General features: G+C 32.9%; 2 protein-coding genes across 2 annotated transcripts; one reads left to right on the top strand and one right to left on the bottom strand.

Moving 5' to 3' along the window:
• Window positions 1-4690: 4690 nt before the first annotated feature.
• On the top strand, window positions 4691-8923 carry LOC133176302 (uncharacterized). Its single transcript, XM_061311437.1, has 2 exons — window positions 4691-4751; window positions 6598-8923. Exon 2 carries the CDS (start codon window positions 6608-6610, stop codon window positions 8240-8242), a length of 1635 nt encoding a protein of 544 aa, XP_061167421.1. The 5' UTR covers window positions 4691-4751; window positions 6598-6607; the 3' UTR covers window positions 8243-8923.
• Window positions 8924-19880: 10957 nt separating this feature from the next.
• LOC133176333 (heavy metal-binding protein HIP-like) lies at window positions 19881-20618 on the bottom strand (the record flags this gene model as incomplete). Its single annotated transcript, XM_061311460.1, has 2 exons — window positions 19881-20278; window positions 20465-20618. Coding segments are annotated over 2 exons (552 nt in total), but the record flags the coding sequence as incomplete, so codon positions are not given.
• Between the last annotated feature and the right edge of the window lie 3301 nt (window positions 20619-23919).

Below are 23919 nucleotides of genomic sequence, written 5' to 3'. Positions count from 1 at the left end.
GGGGAAGCTTACTCTTCCTAGACACGTTATCCCATCTCCGGAATATCCAAGGGTCCGTATCCTATGTCCTGTTCAGAGATTTGTATAGTTAGTAGATTTTTTTTGAGATCGAAAAAAAATGAGAATATGTGTGGAACGTGGTATAGAGACACTTAACATTTTGATTTCTTCACTTTTTGATTTTTTTTTATGTTGTAAAGCGTAATGATACTAATATGACAGAAATTTAGATACAGATTGTTTTTATTTCACTGCATATACATTATATCTATAACTTAATTCTAGAAAATTTTGCAAATGTCCAGCATGCTCATACCATCCCAATCTTGTGTTTTCTTATCCAAATTTTGTCACCTTCTTCATTTTTATTATTTTGACATTTGCTGATGACATATGAAGAGCAGCGCATCCTTTTCCATAAAATATGAAAATATCGAAGAGTATTCTATTAATTGAAGCACTCTCACACTGTTTCTCTTAACCGAAGCACTATCACACTGTTTCTATGAACTGAAGCACTATTACACTGTTTCTATTAACGGAAGCACTATCACACTGTTTCACTTAACCGAAGCACTATCACACTGTTTCACTTTACAAATCAGGAACAGCGCCTCTAAAAACATCAGAGGTGGAATCAGGTGCCATGGAGCTGTAAGCATTCCCTGTCGACCTGTCAAACTCGCCGTGTGCTCCTTGTCATGATCGTGAAAACCGGAAAAATCCGTAGACTATTCATTGTGTAAATAATGAACTAACAATTAATATGAAAAACAGTCAGCATTCGACTTAGTGATAGATTGTATTTGCTGACATGGTCATTGTATCGACCATAGAACCTACGAAATGATGCCTTAAAAGGAGACTGTTGATATTCTTGTTTCATCAAATTGTTTGTCAATAGCTTGCCTCGTTTTAGAAGTTGTTCATACATAGAGCATTCTCTTGCGTTTGAATCAACCGGGAGACATACGAGGAGTGTCCATAAAGTTCGTGGACAAATGCTATAATTTTCTTAATAATGGCCACACTGACAAACCTGTACGATTATATTTTAATATGGACCATGATTTAGTAAATAATTATAAAATTCAGAACAATACACACTATTTTACGAATGTTTTAGGTTAAAAACTCGGTATATGCAAGCCGCACGTCCCAGTCCGATGAAGGCTAATTTCATGATACGTCAAAAATATGGATTTTGAATTTTTATTACATGTTCATGGACACACGCTACACTTTCTTTATTATACCACACTGCCAAGTGTTTGCAATGATATTTATGTATAAACCATAATTGATTTAATTATTAAAATTCAAATCGATGCACGATAATTTTCGAGCGTCACCAGTATACACAGGCTGCACAGCCCAGTCCGACGTTGTGCTAGATTTATAACAACGTTATGAATAGTGATGTAATGTCTTACATTCTGTACATTGTTATTTAGAAATTTGCAGATTATGCATTTTTAGGTACAGTCACAAATGTGTCAATATCTGTATGACTAAATACATTGTTCATTGTTCAAATTGTTTTTATTATCATATTCTCACGCTTGAATTTTGCTGACTGACCATAAAGTCCTGTCTGCTGTTTATGTTAAAATCAAAATTTGCTGCGTTTTGTTTAATTAACTTGGGAGGGCCTGCAGTTTGATATTTATTTTAATTATGAAACTATGCTGTTTCCTGTGTAGATTTACTGTTTAGTCTGTATTTTCACTCACAAAATTCATTCTTGTAAAAGACTCAGAAATATACATGTCCAGACGTTATTAATCTCGGAGAAACTGTGGCCGATCACAATGTAAGTTTTACAAGTTTTCAGTTTATTGTTTTTAAAGCTGCAACTTTAAGGCTAATGTAAAGCGACATTAAAGACCTCTGTAAAAGTTCATGTGTACTTTTAGCGAGTAAATCTGTGTATCTAATTTGTCAGGAATGTAACTTGATCGAGTTCATTCAAACTTTGTGTCTTTGTAGTGATTTTGTTTGTAACTTGTATTTGTATATTTGTATTTGTTTATTATAGCTTTTTACCATCCACACACCCACACACAACTCACACAGCTACTGTATATCGTCACCTATTGTAAACAGTGACACCTGCGCATATTAGGATCCGCGCCCCTATGTGAACTGTTTGTGACAATAAAACCTGGTTAACTGACTGTAATCCGTGTTTATATGTTTCAATTAAAATGACATGGAAGGCAGTACAAGGGATATCCTGCTTTCATCAAACACAGTGGTTATCCACTTCTGGTAGTGTCTCCAAAATTGTACACACCTTTAAAAATTCGTATATACCGATTTCAAATCAATGATCTGAATATAACAATAGTTTCAAATTGATTGATTAAATATTTTGTCTCTGACGTCGTTTCAATCATATTACAAGATAATTTTATAATTGACCGCTGTTCCGTTTGGATGGCCGATTCGATTTTTGGTCAATTTTTGAAACATCTCTTGCGGGTTTTTCGCGGTATTTTCACTTTCTATATAATATCTGTATAGTAAGCAATACCTATGATGAAATATGTGGAGATAACGAACAGTATTTCAGTATTTAATTATATAGGAAAATAACAATAGCCGCTTTATTTGCGACACATTTATCAATTTTTATTAAACTTTGACTTGCTTGATAAAGAAAATAATCATTTCAATCAAAAGACTTTATTTCAAAATTTATGGCATTTTAACCCTGGGTCATGTGCACTATCTGCACCTTTAAGGAAAACGATTTTTACAAAAATATTAATTTCAAACAATCAAAATAAAACCACTCTTACTTGAATTTTCATCACAAATATTTTGGTATACAATAAGTATATTTAGTACAATTCATTTTGACATAAACTTCATCTTCCACGAACTTCATGGACAACCCTCTTATGAAGGTGATAAGGGTGTATTGCTACATGTACATAAGTAAGGGAAGTTGACGATAGAAAAGTTGAAGTCATCACATTTATCACAAAGTTTTGTTGTAAGGTTACCATTAATGTCTTTTTCTAGTAAAATATCCAAATATGAAACAGATGTGTCAGAATAAAATTTCTGGGGACGGGAATGATATTAATTAATTTAAAGTAACTGTTACTTCGGATATCAGCGTACGGTAATTTAACTCAGCAAAAGCAAAAGCCAAAAAATCACTTCACAGGATGGTTATTTCATTAAAATCAAGCAACTCTTATCCCTATTCGTTCACCTAAATATTAAACATTTTGTCATCACTCTGTTCTAACCTCCCTTTGAGGTCTTAGCATCTAACTTTTTGCATTGTATTTACAATGTTATTTGGTCGCCTAATGAAATAAACGTTTACTGGCTAATGTTTTCAAAATCAGCTATTTAATGAATATGGAGATCACGAAAAGTATTCAAGCTCAAATTCCATTAAAACAACACAAATCGGGAGCAGAGCAAACACGGACCTCCAAACATCAGAGGTGGGATCACGTGCCATGTGGGAGTGAGCATCCCCTGCCGACCACAATTAGTATGAAAAACGTCAGTCAGCATATGACTTATGATAGAATGTATTTGCTGACATGGTCACTGTATCGACCATTGAACTTACGAAATGATGACTTAAAACTTGTTTGTCAATAACTTACCTCGTTTTTAGAAATTAATCATACATATAGCATTCTCTTGCGTATCGAATCAACTGAGAGATATACACCCCATTTGCAGGTGATAAGGAAATATTGCTGTATAAGTAAGGGAAGTTGACGATTGAAAAGTTAAGTCATCATGTTTATCATGAAGCTTTTTTGTTAGATTACCATTAACGTCCTTTTCAAGTAAAATATCCAAATATGAAACAGATGTGTCAGATTCTGTGATATCTTTTATTTCAAGCTTACTGGGATATATCGTGTCGACATGTAAATGGAAATAACTATTGTTAATTGATAATACGTCGTCGATATATCTAAATGTCGAGTTAGAGGTAACAGCAAGAGATTTCTTTTTCTCATGTAAAAGATTTTGAATAAATTCTGCATAATATGGATACAAAATTAGGTCTGCTATTAAAACCAACATTTTCCTTCAAGTATATTTCAGTTATAAAACAGCAATGTCAAAAGAAATGTAAAACTAATTTTAAAAACTTGTCTAGAACATAATATTCACTAAATTTACTGCATAACAGAGAAAATAACTATTATATATTTTTAAGGCCCTATAAATTGCGATATTTTCAACTGAATTAATGAAAAACAAATAGGAAAGGAAACAAGTAAGTGAAGTAAGTGAATAAAAAAATGAAACGAAACACACATACAAAAAACAAATTCTGAAGTAAAAAAAATAGGCCAAAGACAAATTTAGAAATAAAACTAACAACCAAGCAAACAAAGAAACAAAAATGCATAAACGAAAACATCTTTGGTTTACATTGCTTAATGATGTCTATAATCTTAAAATTTGCATTGGTCATAGGATGAAAATTGAAACATGTATAAACACAACTTAAAGATTTTAAATTTGATAAGTTTAAAATCTTAATTCAATTCCTTGTAAGGCTTTAAACTTCTTGATATCAATGATAAATTCGAGATTGTATTTACCCTGTCTGAGCGCCTCACTGTTTACAGTTTTAAAAATTGACAATGTTTATGCGCATGCGACATTATCAAGCAGTCTGGGTCATGGATAAACAAGAACTTAAATTATGTCAGCATTTTAGTTTTGTTATTATAGAAAGCCTGATGCAACTAACGAAGGTAGGGAACAGTTTTATAATATATAACAACCATGTTTTCATGTTTTGTAGATTTATTTTTTTTTTATATAGAAACATTGTCAGATTACTATAACTTGGGTTGAGAGGAGTAATCTAAATACATTGGAATCGAGACTATTTTAGGGTAAGGACATTCAACGGTATGAGTTTCGTGTGTATGTAAGATGGTTAAGTAAAATATATAAGTATTCCCACGACAAACTTGGAGGGGGGAATGGTAACGGGTTTGTGAGTGGTTATAATTTATACCAGGGTCGATGTGCTATTGCTAGAGGAAGTTCTGCTTTGCGCTGCCCTTGTTCCTAATATTATAATAGATATATGAAATATGAAGATATGGAACGGTAATCAAGCCCAAAAGTCTATTGAGACAATACTTATTGTGAGCAGAGCAAACAGAGTCAACTCTAAAAATATTAGAGGCGGGATTAGGTTCCATTAATGTATGAGTGAGTAAATGAATACGCTGCTCACCAAATGCCTTTATGGCGCTAAAAAATTCAAACAACGTTGTTTATTTAAGGGTTTGAAACGCTAGAAAGTAAAACGGATGTTGATATTTTTATATCTCTCTGGAACAGTTTTGCTAGAAGTGCCTTTGTCTGTGCTCAAATTTCTAATGGTAAACATGTTTAGCCCACGAAATAGAAGTACAATGCAAATTTATCACAATTATAATTTTGTTTAATGAATGAAGAATAGGTGGTGTCTCAAAAATTGAAAGTCTTTATTTCATTTTATTTATCTTTTTATTTTTTCAAAATTACACATCGTTTTATTTATATATGCATGTACATGTAGTATGTCGAGAGAGGAGGAACATTTTCAAGGAGATTTACTAAAAATTTAGCATGATATTGATGAAGAATTTCTTTTTTTTTATTGGTAATGTCTATAATTTTTTTCTCTTCATATAATATGTATATATGTATAAATTATATAGATAAATTCCTAGGGATGAAATGTAAAGGTCACGAACAGTAAGCATGTTCAAGGTCAAGAAATGTGAAATATTGATTTTCAAAGTCTTTCAAAACTAAGTATTCATTAAACATTGGTTTATCATTAAGGGATGTCTACTCCTACACAACGTCTGCACAGACTCCTTACTCTGTTATCAGAGCTATATATTGGTTCCGCTCATAAAACATGATCTCACATCTGTTTTCTGAGATCCGTATTGGCTCTACATACAAGTTGTATTGTTTAAATGGTCTTTTGAATGTACTTGTCGAGATTTATCATAGTTCTCCTAAAAAGGTGATTTTTAAACCATAAGTTCTACGGTCGTCATAATGATCTTATTAGGAAATATAACCTATCATTGAGTCAGATTTTGGCTGACTTGTGTTATACCAATTGTTAGGCCTTTGTTTTTGTACTAAATTTGGCTGCGGGATGTTCTGTCTACTTGATCAATAAATAGGGCTCACGGTGGTTGTGACCGGTCAACAAGGGATGCTTACTCCTCCTAGGCACCTGATCCCACCGGGGCTTCGTGTTTATACCCTGTTCAAAGAATTGTATCACTTGCGGGTTTTTTTTTTTTTTTTTTTTTTTTTGAGATCGATCATGGTCCGTAATCACCCTCTTTTCATTCAGCTAAAACATGCAAAATGTAAGCCTATATGACGTTAAAATATTTTAAAGGATAAAATACAACAATGCAACAATAATACACCTGATGAGAAAGCAAGTAAGTACATATACCCAACATGATATATAGTACCAAACATGAAAAGAAAACATATTTGTTTTTGAATATTTAAAATGCTAGAATATTCCTATACTGTTAGTAATGGAAATCTTTGTAATTTTTCTGTCAGAGTCACTAACATGGCCTCTCTGGGCGGCTTAGATGCGATCAGATGTGACAACTGCCCTCTGGAGGTGGACGTATACTGTAAAAGTTGTGACGTCAAACTTTGTGGAGGATGTGGCGGGAAACACGTGACTTCAAAGACTTCCAAAGGTCACATTATTGTACCATATGGCGAAAGATATTCCACCCCCGTAATACCAGACTGTAGATTTCATATGTCCTCAAAATGTTCCTTGTACTGTAGAAAATGTAAAGACCTCATTTGTGGAATTTGCCAAAATGAAGGACATGTTAATCATCAGGTGTCAGATCTAATACAAGAAAGCAGCTTAAAGCGTCAAGACATTCAGCACGACATTAAAACACTAGAAGAAAGTATTATTAAAAAACTCAAAAGCCTATCTGAAAATATGCTTGAACAGAAAAAGCAAATTCAAAAACAATATGAACCTTCAAAAATCGCAATTCAGGAACAGGAAAAGAAATGGCACAAGATAATACAGGAAATCGCACAGAAGAAGTTGAGAGACCTTCAAAGCATGATGCAGAGCCATATAACGGAGATTGACAATAATTTGACAGAAATCAATAAGCTTTTGAAAGACTCTCACGCTGAAGCATCCAGATGTAGGAATATTTTGCATGGGAATTCGGCAGGAGAATTTATTCGCTTCGATTCAAATCTAGAAGAATTTACTCAGTTAAAGTTGACAGATGTTATTTTTCCTACATTTACTCCAAAGCCTATCAATGAAGAACACATCGCAGTGGAGTTTGGATATTTTTATGGGAAGTCACAAAGTGTAAAGGAAGTCCCATTGGGGATCCAGAAATCAGGTTTTCTCGTACAAACTCCAAGACTTCTGGGAGTTCTTAACAGTGGTTTGATGAATTCAGAACTCGTGACCAGTGTAAATAATGAAGAGATTTGGGTGGCAAGGTGTAGATCTATTAGGCGAATAAATCGGAACAATACAATTTTGGAGAATGTTGACATTCCTTCAGGATATGTTTATGGAATATGTCTTACGGAGCAAGGAGATTTGGTGTATAATAACAATACAGATAAGGTGATTAGGATGGTCAGAAACGGGAAATCGATGAAGCTGATTTCTCTCACGAAGTGGAAATCTTATGGTTTATGTACCACTTCCGACGGAGACCTGTTGGTCTGCATGAGAAGTGAAAATGATTATCAGGGCAAAGTTGTTCGTTATTCTGGTTCCAATGTGTCACAAGAAATACAGAATGACAAAGAAAACAAACCAATGTTTAGTTCCGGATTTGATATGATGTACGTGGCTGAAAACAAAAATTCTGATATCTGTGTTTCAGACATCGGATCATCGACAGTAATTATTCTAAATAAGAAAGGAGAGCTTCAGTTTACTTATATTGGTAACCTAAAGTCGAAAAAATATTCGTCATTTACTCCATTCGGAATCGCCACAGACCCGATGTCCAGGATCTTAGTAGCTGATTGCTATAACGACTGTGTCCATGTGATTGATTGTGATGGACAGTTTCTGTCATATATCTCAGGGAATGGACTTTCTCTTCCTTATGGTCTCAGCATTTCAAAAGACAACATTTTGTTCATTGGAAGCCAAAAAGATGACAAAGTGACAATAATTAAATATTCTTATTGAAAGAAAAACATCCATGTACTCAGTTACATGGTCTGCATCTAGATTGATTGATTTATTGTATGTTGTTTTACATCCCATTCGAGATTTTTTTCACTCATAGAGAGACGTCGCCATATACCGGTGAAGGGCTTCAAATTTTGACCTTCACTCGGCACTCAGGGCCATTGAGCAGTGAGGGACCTTTATCATGCCAACGTCTGCCGTGAAACGGGGCCTCGGTTTTTAAGGTCTCATCCGAAGGACCCGCAACTTTCACTTCAAATTGCCAAGCGCATGGTGAAGGAACAGTTGCTACCCATTTTTATCGACTTAGGTCAGTCGCGGCCGGTATTCGAACTCACAACCTCCCGATCACGGAGCGAGCGCTCTACCGACTGAGCTACCATGAACGGTACTGCATCTAGAAAGAGAATGAAAAAAAAATGCTCATAACAAAATCTTTCTAATTGCGTTAAATTATTTCCTACGAGTAAATTTCCATGTTCACAGTACTATGACAATATGTGAATAGTTGAATTCGTTAAAATAGCTTCTACATTCTACTAATTACTTTTTTTATATATAGATTTTATATAGACCCATACATCAGATTTCGTAGGTGTTTATCTTCATTTATTCCCCTGTAAATGAATATACAAAGAATGCTTATTCCTTGTACAGTAAAACTTTCTTAAATTGGAACGGCTCGAGCTGTCATCCATGCGCAGTTTTCCGAAAAATAACACATGTAAGCATATTCAATATAACTTTAGGAAATGTTTTTTTGATTGTAAATTAAACGCCAAATACTTATTCTATTAATAAATCACTAAATAAGAGATTGACGTACAATCAGGTTTTTCTTTTTTTCTTATTTTAATTCGTATGAAATTGATTTGCAGAAATTGCTATTCAAAAGAAATGAATTACATATATTGCGTTATTCCTACCACCTATTTTAATAAATTGAACAAGTTTTTTTTTTCCCATTTGAGATACATATTAAATTTAGTAGTTCAATGTACGAGGGTTGTTCGATAAATTCTAGACGAGTTTCACTATTTCACAATTTTTATAGACAGATATTTATTTTTTATGTCAACTTATGATGATAGATGAAATGCATAAAATATGCAAAAATCAAAGAAATACATCAGCAAATATAGAAGTGAGCGAAAAGTCATGAACCATAGCGTCGATAAGCGGTCCATTAAAATCACTCAATAACGTAAAAATTGACGTCAAATATTTCTTACATTTTTCAAAGTAGATAAAATTTACTTACTTAATTACTTACTACTTACCCATCATCTGAATGGTCTCCCGTGGTGTATTTCCTAGCTTGAATCAGAATTTGAAGGCAGCTGATTGCTCCTGATTTTGTGTTGAAATGTCAATATTCCGTTTAGTCATTTTGATATGACTTTCAGAATTGCCTGTCTCTTCATAACTAATTGTCTGAAGGACTTTAAAATTTGCAATTATGACATCATTTCGGCACTGAACATAATACATATACGGCGATATATTAAGCACCACAATAAAGATATATTGCCTATCCATTTGACTAATTAACTTTTCAGGATTTCTATTTTACTTACTGCGCAGCAAAGAGTCATAATATAGATTTAAATGATATTTTATATAGTTTTTATTTCAAACATTTTATCTATATTGTACATATCGATAACAATTGTCCTAAAGAATTCATTAATGGAAGACTGAAAGGGTGCTATTGCGCAATCTAAATACATCGTTTTTGTCTACGAATTTATCGAACAACCCTCGTATATCCTGGTAAGATCCTGATATAAATATAAAAACACATTTGTCAAAAAATATTATATGAATTTATGGTTTCACGTAAAAATCATTGACTCTCCCAAGCAAGGAACACATGCCGGCTCTTCACAAAGAGTAAGATAAAAAATAAATGTGTAAAAAAAAAAATCCATTGTTTTATTTTTTATACACATTTATATGCACTTAATTGTATGAGTATTCAGGAAATGTGTCATACACTTTTAATTTAAAAAAGGATGCGGCAGACGAATGCTTAAGTATAAGTAATGCAGAGAGTTTCCTAAATTGATAGAGGGGCGAAAAGAAAGGGGAACAAGAGGATGCAGTTCTAAACAAATGACCTAACCTCAGACGTTGGGCAAATTGATGGATCTGCGCCATTCTAAATAAAAACAAACCTGTATAGGATATTATCAAATGTCTTTGAAATAAAGTTCAGTGTAGAGGATCAAAATTATAAATTTGATTTAAAGGTTTCCCAGACTTAAATCCCAATCTAACTCAAGAGGCCATAATTTAAAAAAAAAAAATATCAGCTCAACTTAATAATGTTTTACATTTAAATGCAATTAATTGGGATCTACTTCTCTTGTTTATATTTAATTCCTTTTCATTTTAGTGTAAAGCTGTGATACCCTATTGTGGCTCCACAATACCCCCAGTGGTCAAGAATTGAACACACTCCAAACTACAATACTTGAAGAAGCTTGCATATACATATCTTATATGGCAAATTAGTGCCTTGTTCTTCTTCAGATTTTAGTTTTTTTTTTTCTATATTATCTTTCCATGCACCATGTTGATCCCTTATTTTGGCCCCATCCTACTCCTTGGCCATCGCAAGTGAGATAAGGCTAGGTTTCGGCGTTTCAAATGAATTAATTAAAATGCTTAAGGGCTAAATCTATTATACAGCGAAATTTAAAATTTATTGTTAATACATACTTTGAACCCACGGCATGATATAGCCAGTATTCATACTACAAAAGATAATGAAGAACATCTACAAAAAAGTTTGGCGCAATGGTATTTTTAATTTAATAGAAATAAGGCATAAGTAGAAGTGAATATTCCAAGGATTGATGACCGTCACGGTAGCTTAGTCGGTAGGGTGCTAGCTCCGTGATCGGAAGGTCATGTGTTAACCAGTAATACACTACCATAAACTAATGCAGATATCAAAAATGTTAATATTAATTTTACTCATTTGATTACTCTGTTTTACATTATCATTCAATCAATCAACTTTTTTACATTATATAGATTAGTCTCAAAATGAGATTGAAACCTTAAAATAAATAACATAATCAGATAATTGATAACTTTCTGTTTCTGTGCAGTAATACTGTAATTGGATATCGGATCACAAAATAATAATAATAATAATTGCAGTATGGTTCTTGATAAGCAGTCAAGGTTAATCAATGATCCAACATATATATGCATTGTCAGTTAAGCCACACATGTTTTGTAAATAATTTCGTGCTACAACTTTCTATCCCCACAATTATCAATAAAAGGTCATTTTGATGACAGTTTTATAATATTGATGTTGTGAAACAATTGCATCCTATCATCCAGACTATTAGGACCCTAAAGCCTTTTAGTGTTGACAGTATTTCTATCATTTAAAGTAAAAAGGTCCACATCATAGAAAAAGTTATTTTTTATTCTTTATAAGAAGAGATTTAAAGTACAAACCAGTAATACTTAAAGTAACAAATATAAATTCTTTTTAGTTCTTAGGTTATTATTACCTATCTGCACTCATTTTTTTTTCTTGATGAAATACATTTCATTGCTTCTAAATGTTTTACTGTGTAGATATCATCAATAATGCTTTCGAAATTAAATAAAATTAAAGTCACAATTACTGAATCATTGTGGTATTTTCGCATTGAAATAAAAATATATGCACTGTTTAAAGTCTTCAAAATTGAAACTGATAAGAGATAATCAATAAAATAAATCAGATTGGTGGTAGTACTTGATTATTTTAATGTGTACATTTACAAATCAACAGAAATATATTATTTATCTGCTTTAACTTGGAAAAACTGAAACCAATACAAAATCAATCAAATCAATCAAATTCTGAAAAAAGAAATCATTTTTGGATGAGGCCAAAACAGAGGCCAAATTTTTTTTAGGCCAGACCGAAATTTGGTTGGAGCCAAATTAGAGGCTAAAATAGAGGCCAGACCAACTTAGAGGCCTGGGGCCCGTTTTACAAAAGAACTTACGACTAAGACCAAAAACTTAGGTTGATTGTAAAATTCTGCAAAATTAATGATTCTGTTTATAATTTCTAGCGTAAAAGAATCTTTCTACATACTTGTTTAATAAATTAAAACCATTTTCTATTTAATGTAAATTAGAAAGTTATTAGCAGAATTAAATTTTGGTCTTAGTCGTAAGTTCTTTTGTAAAACGGGTCAGGACAGCTGAATGAATCTTCATGCAAGGACCAGTCATCCAGTGTTTAAGATGAAAACAACAGTGATGCTGACGATGTGTGTGATAACGAGCTGAACAATAATGACTTCAAAGTGTATAAGTCAGTCAAATATTTCATTGGAGACCGAGTGTGCAGAATTTCTTTGATTACAAAGCAGATGCTCATCGAATAACTGACACTTTCCGATGATAATTCGTTTTCAGTTAAAAACATTTTGTATAGCTCGAACAATATGTCCCAATGTTTTGATTTTGAGGCCTGTCACTGATCTTTGCCTCTAGTCACATGTCAGTCCTTTGCATCTAGCGACAACTTGAATGAGGAGGAAAATAGTAAGCAAGTTAAGCATATGAAAATCTAAAGGGCTTACAAAGGGAATTAGTGTGCAGCAGCCAAATCCACAGTTAGCCAACTTAACCACGAACGAAAACTAATGAGGGGCAATACTATTATTCAATTTTTTTTTTTTTTTTTTTTTTTTTTTTAAGTGAAAAATGCTCATATAATCAACCACTAATGATACCTGTATTTTCTGAGTGAAGATAATAACATTCAACAATGTTTTGAAGCAAGCTGGAATTTAGATTTTAACATTGTGTAATATTATGACCTTGATGAAATCTTTGATAAATTATTTGAATGATGAAATATATATAAAACACTGTTTCTTAATACTGTCATTTACTTCATTTAAACATTGCAATTTATTTCAGCCAACAGTTATCACTGAATAGTTTTTTGAATTCAACTTTGTTTTGGTGAAATTCCATGGCCGTAAATAAAAACTTCTGATGCCTTTTTTTTTTTTTTTTTTTTTTTTTTTTTTTTTTTTAAATTTGCTTGTCAAGAAATTTTTTTTGGTAGTTGATAGTGCTCCCTTAACTGAAAATGTATAAGTGTGCCCCCCCCCCCCAACTGAAATTGCTTCCTACGGGCCTGAATTCTTAGATAGGATAGCCACCTTGCACCTAGAATATGACAGAGTTTTACTACTGTTTTGATTGATATGTTAACCAGGTGAATTATCCTGGATATTTGCACAAGAAGTTAAACTCTGTATTCAGAAACAACAAGGAAATGTCATTGCATGCTTTCATTGAAAATATCCTATCAGGAATCAGGAAAAAAATTCTCTTTTATAAGCATTCAATTCTGGAATATAGTTAAATGTACGTATTAGCTGAAATGTCGTCTATAAAATGGTGGTTTGTGAGTGAAATATTTTGATACTAGAATTCATATTGCATATTATACAGTGATTGTGTAAAAGCTAATCAGAATTATACTGGTAGGTATGAAGGTATTTTATCTTGATATCACAGTATTAACCAGTAATGTATCATTGTCTTGGTGAAATAAATAAAAATTTTATAAGATGTATATATAATTGCAGTGGCCAGAACAAGAGGAATACAGTCAACCATGGTTAAATATTACCAAAAATAGATTTTTTAAATTTTAGGTGTAATTTTAAAAGAATTAGAATGAAAATTTAACATATTTTGCCATTTATAAATACTAAATTTTAATAAACTTTTGAAAGTTACATCTTAAACTTGCCAACATATTAAAAAAAACTTGTCTGGAATACGTTCATTATAGTTTTGTATTGATGCATTACATGTGGGTCCTCTTATTTTAATTAGTTCTTTATGGAATTGTTGTTACAGAATGTGACAGTTATGGTCTTAATATAGAGAGTAGTGCTTGGATTATGTGAGTCAGTCGAATTTTTTCGTGATGGATCCTGGTCATACATAAATTATCTGTCTTGGTAAAGTAATAAGTCACCAGCAATATCTATCTTTATATTTAAATATTGTTAATTTGAATTAAGCTAATCTTCATCCTATAAAAAAAAAATAGAAATGTGCGTCAGTTTGGACCACATTAAAATTATATTGTCATTTTGAAAAAAAATTCCTCATCTGGATCCCCAACTCTCGTGGATGGTCACATATTGGCGGGATGATCGAATTTTCTGGTTATTAGTGGTTTCGACGGTCATACGACAAAAGGACTGCGATATCGTCTTTTGAGAAAGGAAGACAACTCTTAATAAATCAAGCATTGGTTTATTTAGTCGATCATAATAGAAGACGGATTTATAGAAGTTTGTTATAAACAGCATCAAAGTTGTCCGACTCTTCAGTTTACCATAGACATGTATCAAATCAAATTTTGTGTTTCAATATAGACCTCGGTAAAACCGTGATGTTAATAAAGAAACATGTCTATCAAATAAATTAATTAAAGTTATTGTTTTGCATAAAAAATATTGATTCTCCCTAGCATGGAAACATGTCAACTGCTCAGAAACAGTAAGATAAAAATAAATGTGTAAAAAAAAACCCATTCTCTTAGTACGTCTACATGTACTTGATTGTAAAATCTTAAACACAAGATATTTATACAGGAGATGGTGTTATATACCTGCGAATTAATAACTGATGCCAGAGTCTAATGTTCTGTAATGGTGTTACAAAACAAATACAGAGGCAAAAGAAAGGGGGTCAGGAGGATGCAATTTTACACAAATGTCCTAACATCCGACAGTAGGCAAACTGCTGGATCTGTGCTATTCTAAATTAAAACAGGCCTGTAAACAATACTTATTATCAAATACATAAGAAATAAAGCGCAGCATAAAGAAGCAAAATTATAACTTTAAATTAATTAATGAATTCTATTCCTGACTTTAGTCTCAACCTAACTCAAGGGGCCATAACTTGAAAATAAAAATACTTGTATCCACACATCTGAAAGGCCTGTATCCATGTAGGTTTTTTCACCAATCGGTAGACAATTAAGCACATGGGAAAAATAATTGATATTAATTAGTTGCTACTAGAATTATAGCTATCAATGAACCCTAAAGGATTCAATCCAGTAAATTTAAAAACAGTTCTAGATATAAAATATGAAGATATCGAACAGTAATCAGTCTCAACAAGGGTCACATATACAAATGTGAATAATATATGAAAAAGAAAAACCTAGGAATTAATTACATAGGAATAATGTCAGCCTGTAAGATCTTTTGATTTATTTTTTCTTTTGTCATTGCTTGTTTTTCTTTTTGGTATTTAATTTAGATATATAAATTAGCTACATAATTTACAACATCCATCAATGCTTTTTACAGATGTTTTGGAATTATTAATGGTATGATTTTTCTTGATTTATCCCTATGTATGAAGTCATGGTAGTGTAAAAGTTTCTTTGTAAACGATGCCAGATATACAATTTTGGAAATTTTTATGCCCCTGTATCGAAGATTCGGGGGTATATAGTTTTTGCCCTGTCCGTCTGTCTGTCTGTTTGTTTGCAAAAACTATAGCCCTGCCCATAACTTTTGATTGGTTGGAGCTATGGTTTTCATATTTCACATGTGTATTACTTGTGACAAGACCTTTTTGACCTTGACCTTGGTGAGTTTGACCCAGTTTTGCAAAATTTTACAGAACTTAAACCTTGGCCATAACTTTTGAAGAATTGTTGTTAGAACTTTCATACTTCCCATATGTAATCCATTTGACAAGACCTTTCTTTGGATACCAACATATCTGAGCTTTTGACCTTGACCTAGGAGTTTGACCTACTTTTGAAAAACTTTAACCTTGGCCATAACTTTTGAACAGTTAGTGCTAGGGCTTTCATACTTCACATGCGACAGTGTAGTTCCTGTAACACGGCCTTTCTCCAAATACCAACCACTTTGACCCTTTGACCTTGACCTTGGAGTTTGACCCACTTTTGGAAAACTTTGACCATGGCCATAACTTTTGAACGGCTGGTGCTAGAGCTTTCATACTTCACATGTGTAATCCTTTTGACAAGACCTTTCTTTTGATACCAATTGTAATCCATTGACCTTGGAGATTGACCTTTTTTTTTAATGCTTTATTTTTGAAAAAGTTTTCATATACATAATATCAAATAACACAGGCATATATGTACAAACACACCCACACCCACACACATCCACACACTCACTGTGCACCTTTCCAAAAAAAAAAAAAAAAAAAAAAAAAAAAAAAAAAACTGTTCAATATTACAGCTATAGTTATACTAATTAGAATTTCTTATATTAACAAATCAAATCAAACATTGCCCATTTACTATACATTTTAGTTTTACAATGAAAGTTACTTTCACAATATTTTTCGATTTTTCTATAATACTTAAAAATGTTAATTGCTTCTGTAAATTTAGGTATTGTACATTGAGATCTTGAGTGATACAAGTAGGTTGGAGGTTGACCTACTTTTGAAAAACTTTAACCTTGGTTATAACTTTCGAGCGAGTGGTGCTTCATCTTTCATATTTCACCTGTGTAGTTCTTGGGAGAAGGCCTTTCCTTGGGCTCCATTGATTTTGACCACTTGACCTTGATGTTTGATATACCTTTGAAAAACTTTAACCCTTATCATATCTATTCAATGGTTGCTGCTAGGGCTTTCATATTTCACAGGTTTATTCCTCGAGACAAGACCTTACTTTTGGTACCAACATATTTGATTTGCATTTGAGAAAGTTTCACCTTTGCTGTAAGTTGCAATACGGGGGCATCAGTGTTTCACAAACACATCTTGTTTATAGATAAAATTATTGAACCCTGCATCTATTCGAATGTATTGTATAATATTTTAGCGCTTCATGAAAAATATGTCTACGGGTAAATCTGTGATTTACACACCAATAATTCACACTAAACTTAAAAACATTCCTTATATTAACATTTTACACGTTTAAATGCACCAAAAATATACTCAATGTTTGAATTTCTCACTGCCCTATGTCGTCCTATTTTTATTAACGTCTCTGTAGCCTCATTATGATTTGACTTTAGCGCGAATTTCTCCGTGTATATTTCTATATACATAGAATTTGCAAAGTGTTGACTTTAAACGAGACTGTTGATATCCTTGTATCATGAACTTGATTGTCAATATCTTGCCTCGTTTTAGAAATTGTTCTTACGTAAAAAATACTCTTGCGTATCGAATCAACTGGAAGACATAAACTCCATATGCAGGTCATAATGGTATATTGCTACATAAATAAAGGAAGTTAATCATAGAAAAGTTGAAGTCATCACGTTTATCATAAATTTTTATTTTTAGTTTGTCTTTTTATAGTAGAATATCCAATTATGAAGCAGATGTGTCTGAATCTATATTGTGTTTTATTTCTAGTTCAAGGGGATATATCGAATCAACGTAGGAATTAATATGAATATTGATTATATAAATATGAATTGAAGTTCATAGCAAGAGTCTACTTTTTCATGTAGAAGTTTCTGAATAATTTTTGCTTCAAATGAATACAAAAATACGTAAGATAATAACAGGGCGCAATTAGTAACAATTGAAATTCTAACTGTTAAAATTTCATTGAGGAATATAGAAAGCTTGGTGGAATATTGACTGGAAACCACTAAATGTTTACTTGTTTGTAAGATTTTTTTGCAATGTAGGAATCCAGTATAGGTATGGTAATTCAAATCCAGTTTGATTATTGGAAATTAACAAAGACTGACATATGATTTTGAAGAATTTATTTCTTAGAAAAAGTAACTATGAGTATAAGTTGAATTACTACTTGCTTGTATGTTGTTTAACGTCCCTCTCGAGAATTTTTCACTCATATGGAGACGCCACCACTTGCCGGTGGAGAGCTGCAAATTTGTCCTATACTCGGCCAATGAGTAGTGAGGGATCTTTTTCGTGCCAGCACCTACTGCGACACGGGACCTCGGTTTATACGGTCTCATCCGAAGGACCGGTCTCCACGTCCCACTATGGGATTCGAACCCGAGACGTAAGGATCAACTCCTTACGCCGCGACTCTAGAGCAGACGCTCTAAACACTGCGCCACGCGGGCGACAATTACTACCTAATTAAATCAAAATTCCTCTAAAGTAAATAAAAAATATAATGAGCCTCATAACCAAAGACAATGTTGTTACATGTACTTGCTTTGTCCGCTTGGAGTAGTCAAATTGATCGTGTAATCTATCTAATTCTTTTTTTCACTTCTGGATTATTGAAGAAAGAAGAATATATTGTTTTAATATTGCCCCTCAGCCACTAAATGCGAGATTTTAACATCCATCTGATAATTTTAATCGATTCAGACAAAGTGACAAGGTCTTCTTTTTCATGCATGGCATCGCCTCGTGTAATCTTCCACAGAATTCATAATATTTTTGAAATTATGACGCCAGATAAAAGATCTGGGTAGCGTAAATTTTGACTGTTTTAAGATAAGTGATTTAAGGTATAGTACTCATTATTAACTATTTTCACGCCACCAGTAATGATGTATCTAGCAGAACTATATAATTGTAGGGTGGAGGCACTGTAGAGGGGTTTTTTTTAATTAAAAAGTTTGGAAGCAATAGTCGGTGTATTTTTGTAAGAAATCTTTTTTTTTTTTTTTTAGATTTCTAATTTCATTGACAAAAATAGAATGATCAGGTAAATTAAAGTTCTTGTAGAGAAGCCGCTGGCACCCATTAATTTGAAATCTATATCCAAATATTCTTTATTAGAAGAACCCTTGGTTTCGCCAACATGATTAAGCCCACAAAGAGTACATTCTATTACGTGGAAAACATTATAACATTTGCAGTTCAGATTTTCCTAAGTTTGGGTATAGAAGCTTTTCCAGTAAGATTTCTAGTAGAAGAACAGCTTGTAATCAAAACATTATATTTTTAAAAGTTTTTGACAGAACATTTAGAAATATGCACATCATGGTATGCATAACACATGTACTTTATACAGGTAAACACTGGACAGTTCGAATGTACTGCACACAGATTTTTATGATATTTAGCTATATGAACTGTGAAATTCTTTGCTTTAAATTGAAATAGTTGAAATGGGATTATTAAATCTGCTGAAATGTGAAGCTACTTATTAAAAGAAAGAGAAAACATCCACATGCTCTGTTGTAGCACATGGCGACAGCTACTTCCTGTGTAAACAAACATTGGTTATCTCCTATATATTATATTTGACTTGATATCTCAAAATGTCATATGGATATACCTCTATGCCATGACTTACAAGATTAGATAACGAGTCATATAAATATAAGTGAGATAATTTGATTTTAAACTTGATATGCTATTACTGATCAGACATCTCATAACCGTGGCTAAAATTGAAGTTATGTATTACAGGTTAAGGTCATGCCCATAAAGTGATGGTGAGGAGTTTAATTAATTTGGCGAAAATAAGCAATATATTTCTATATGAAAATTATTTATAGGTCAAAAGAGAATGTTTTGGTGCTGGTATAAGGACGCTATCCATGCACACCACCCATCCAAGTGAAAGCAAAACAAGTAATTTTATTCAAGTTTTGTTTTAATATATACTTGATATTTATAACCTATTTCCGGAAAAATTACACCAATATCCACCATTGGCAAATTGGCCGAAGCTTCTGTGGGCTCTAATCCATACTTTTTGTCCTTTCTTCATTTTGATGTTGGCAGTATTTGATGACGTAACATAACCAGTGAGACCTCTTCCATCAGAGTGGTTATATGCAATGAGTTTGCCGTCGTGTACTATCTCACTGACAAAATATTTACCTGCCTTTGACATCATTGTCCAGCTGAAGGTAAACACACCCTCCTCAGGGGCGGTAAACACACCAGTCTTTTTATCATAACATTTTCCTTCGTTCAAGGTTACCCTGTCAAATATCACTGTCTGTTGATTTCCTATGTTCTCCAAGTCACTGCTTAGTGACGATTGAAAAGCAATTGATCTTTTCCCTTCAAAATAAAAAGTTATCAAGGGTAAATGCAATCTTCCTCAAGTCATATTTTAAAACTTGTAGATGAAGTCAATTTATCTATACTCTTCCAAAACATAACTTTGATAAAAAATAAGGAAAATGGGGACATTTAAATTAGTAATTCGTCATAAACCGACTTCAAAGTTGTAAAAACATCCCTTACCTTTGTTGTCAGCTTTGCAGCTTAGGTTCTGATATCCAAGTCCAGTACAGATTGTCCTGTAGTTGTTGTATTTGTTAATGATCTGCTGTGGTGTTTCCTTCATAGAACCAAACACGGTAGTGACCACGACCAGCAACAGTACAAATCCACTGTGAAAATAAATTAAAAACCATCATATATTAGAAAGCATAAAGGAATTAAGCATATGAAAAAAAACAAATATACCTTTTCATATTCTCCATTTCGTAAAAAAATTATATATGTCACAAATTGAAATATATGAAAAATGATCTATAATCAAGGATATATAATTTTATACAGAATGTAAATATCTATAAGTAATCACGACATAAGCATCATATTTCAGAGAACAATCATGCAATAATGAAATTAGGTGGTGAAAAACAATGATATGGTCATCCGCGTGGTGCAGTGGTTAGAGTCGCGTTGTAAGGAGCTGTTCCTTACTTCACGTGTTTGAATCCCACTGCGGGACGTGGAGACCGGTCTTAAGTGTAATTTTTCTAAACATAAGGATAAAAGTTATGTTTCGTATAAGATGTGCATACTATTATTTTTTGTATTAAGTACGAATCGTTCATAATCGCCATTCAGGAAAGGAAAATAAATGGAACAAAATAATACATAATATAATCGCACAGAAAAAGTTTTTAACCTTCACATCATGACACAGAGCCATATAAGGAAGACCGACTATAATTTGATAGAAATCAAGCTTTTGAAAGGCTGTCACTCTTAAGCTTCCAGATGTAGGAGTATTTTGCAAGTAAATTCAGCAAAAGAATTTATTCGCTTCGATCCAAATCTAGAGGAATTTACTGAGTTAAAGTTGACATTATTTTTCCTACATTCACTCCAAAGGCCATCAGTGAAGAAAACATCAGAGAGGAGTTTGGGGATCTTTACAAAGCGTCATAAAATGTAAAGAAAATGCCTTTGGGGATCCAGAAATCAAGTTCTCTCATACAATCGCCATCACTACTGATAGTTCTTAACTGTGGTTTGACATGTGACCTGTGTATATACTGAAGAGATTTGAAAGGCAAGTAGTAGATCTATCAGACGAATAAATTGAAACATTAATGTTTAGAAAAATGTGGATATTCCTTCAGAACAGGTTATAAAAGCAATACGGATAAGGCGATGAGGATAGTCAGAAACGGGGAATCGAAGAAGCTGATTTCTCTCACAAAGTGGAAATCTTATGGTATATGTACCACCTCTTCTGGAGACCTGGTGGTCTGCATGCGAAGTGAAAATGATTTTCAGGGCAAAGTTGTTCGTTATTCAGGACCAAATATGTCACAGGAAATTCAGAATGACAAAAAAATAGACCACTGTCTAGTTCCGGATTTGGTATGATGCACGTGGCTGAAAACAGAAATTTGGATATCTGTGTTTCAGTCATCGGATCATTGACCGTAATTGTTGTGAATAAAAAAAAGAGAGAGCTGAGGTTTCCTTATACTGATAACTTAAAGTCGAAGACAAACTTGTCCTTTATTTCATTCGGAATCGCCACAGACACGATGCCAAGGATTGTGATAGCGGATTGCTATAACGACCGTGTTTACGTGGTTGGTGTGATGGTCAGTTTTTGTCATATATAACTGGGAATGGACTGTTTCTTCCTTATGGTCTAACCATTTCAGAAGAAAATGTTTTGTTCCTTGGATTGATTGATTGATTGTTGTCCCGTTTAAGAATGTTTCACTCATATAGAGACCTCACCATATACCGTTGAAGGGCATCAAATTTAGCCCTTTACTCGGCAGTCAGAGCCATCGAGCAGTGAGGGTTCTTTATCGTGCCAACGCCTGCCGTGACACGGGGCCTTGGAATTTAAGGTCTCATCAGAAAGATTCACAGCTTTCGCTTCAATTTGCCCAGCGCTTGGCGAAGGAACAATTGCTATTTTGCTATTTATTTTTTATCGACTTAGGTCAGTCGCGGCCGAGGATCGAACCCATGACCTTCCGATCACGGAGCAAGCGCTTTACCGACTGTGCTACCTTGACGTTTTCTTCGTTGGAAGCAAAAAGATGACATTGTAACAACAAATAAATATTCTTTTTGAAAATAAAATATCCATGAACTCATTTATATGGTCTGCAATTAGATAAAGAGTTAAACATATTTGCTGATAAACTTTGCTGAACTTTTTTTCTCTCCATTTAATGAAAACGTTGATATTTACGAGCGTTGTAAACTACGCGATTTAATAACAGGCATAGCAGAAATATGCATTATATAAAAGCTGAATAAATCACAAGAAGGTATTCGTACACGGTGTGATATTTATCATTTCAAAATCTTTCTTATTGCGTTTAAATTTTTCACATACTATGATAAATTGTTATTAGTTCAAATTTTGATGGCATATATTTCATTAATTATAGATTTTTTAAGAGACCCTTATAACAGATTAAACACTATAATAATAGATGTATCGTCAGGTCCACTTTTCTAAGATTGATTCTTAGGAAATTGATTTGTGAAACTTTAGATTATCAAAAAACTCAAATTACATGAATAGGGTGATTTCTCCCGTTTTTTCATTTCAATTAGTAGATATTAAACAAATCAAATTTTGTAGTTCAATGTATATCCTGGAAAGACCATGATCTAGATTTAGAAATACGTCTTTCAAATAAAATTGCATGAATTCATGGTTTTACGTAAAAATCATTGATTGTCCCCAGGAAGGAACTATGGCGGCTCTAAAGAGCAAGATAAAAACAAAACGTGTTTTAATTTTAAAAAAAAAACTCATAGGTTTAGTACATCTACATGTACTTGATTGTTAACTCTTAAATACAAGATATGTATATAACAAATGGTGTCATACATTTGAGTGTCTAAAATTGATAGAGTGGCGAAAATAGAGGGGGACAAGAAGGTGCAGGTTTAAACAAATGACAACCTCCGATATTTGGCAAATTGATGAATGTGCACCATTCTAAATAAAAACAAACCCCTCTTCACGATATGATTTATCAAATTTGAAATAAAATGCAGCATAGAGGATCAAAATTGAAATTCTGATTTAAACACATTTTGCCTGGACTTTTGTCCCACCCTAGCTCAAGGGGCCATAATTAAAAAAGGACGTATCAGCACAACTAAAGAATAATTTGCATTTGAATACAATTTACTAGTACTTTGACTTACAACTCTTGTTTTATTGAATTCCTTTTTATTTTAGTAAAGCCATGATCCCTTATAGTGGATTTACAATATCCCTAGTGTTCACAATTTGAAAACAAAACCAAGCTGCACTATCTGAGGATGCATGCATTCATGATTTTTATGACAAATCATGATTTTGTTGTTCTCGAGGATATTTTAATTTTTTTTTAATCTGTATATTTTTCATACAACAGTTGGATATCTTATCGTGGCCCCACCCTACCCCTCGATCCATGATACCAACA

This window comes from Saccostrea echinata, unplaced genomic scaffold, assembly GCF_033153115.1.
Source record: "Saccostrea echinata isolate AGI-Se365-2 ecotype Australia unplaced genomic scaffold, CSIRO_AGI_Sech_v1 ptg000073l, whole genome shotgun sequence".
In the NCBI taxonomy this organism is placed as follows: Eukaryota; Metazoa; Mollusca; class Bivalvia; order Ostreida; family Ostreidae; genus Saccostrea; species Saccostrea echinata.
The sequence above is the reverse complement of the archived record's forward strand: the minus strand, read 5'-3'. Positions and strand labels throughout refer to the sequence as shown.

Bases quoted from the DNA above. Each gene is read 5' to 3' on its own strand.
- LOC133176302 (XM_061311437.1), top strand. From the start codon at position 6,608: ATGGCCTCTCTGGGCGGCTTAGATGCGATCAGATGTGACAACTGCCCT.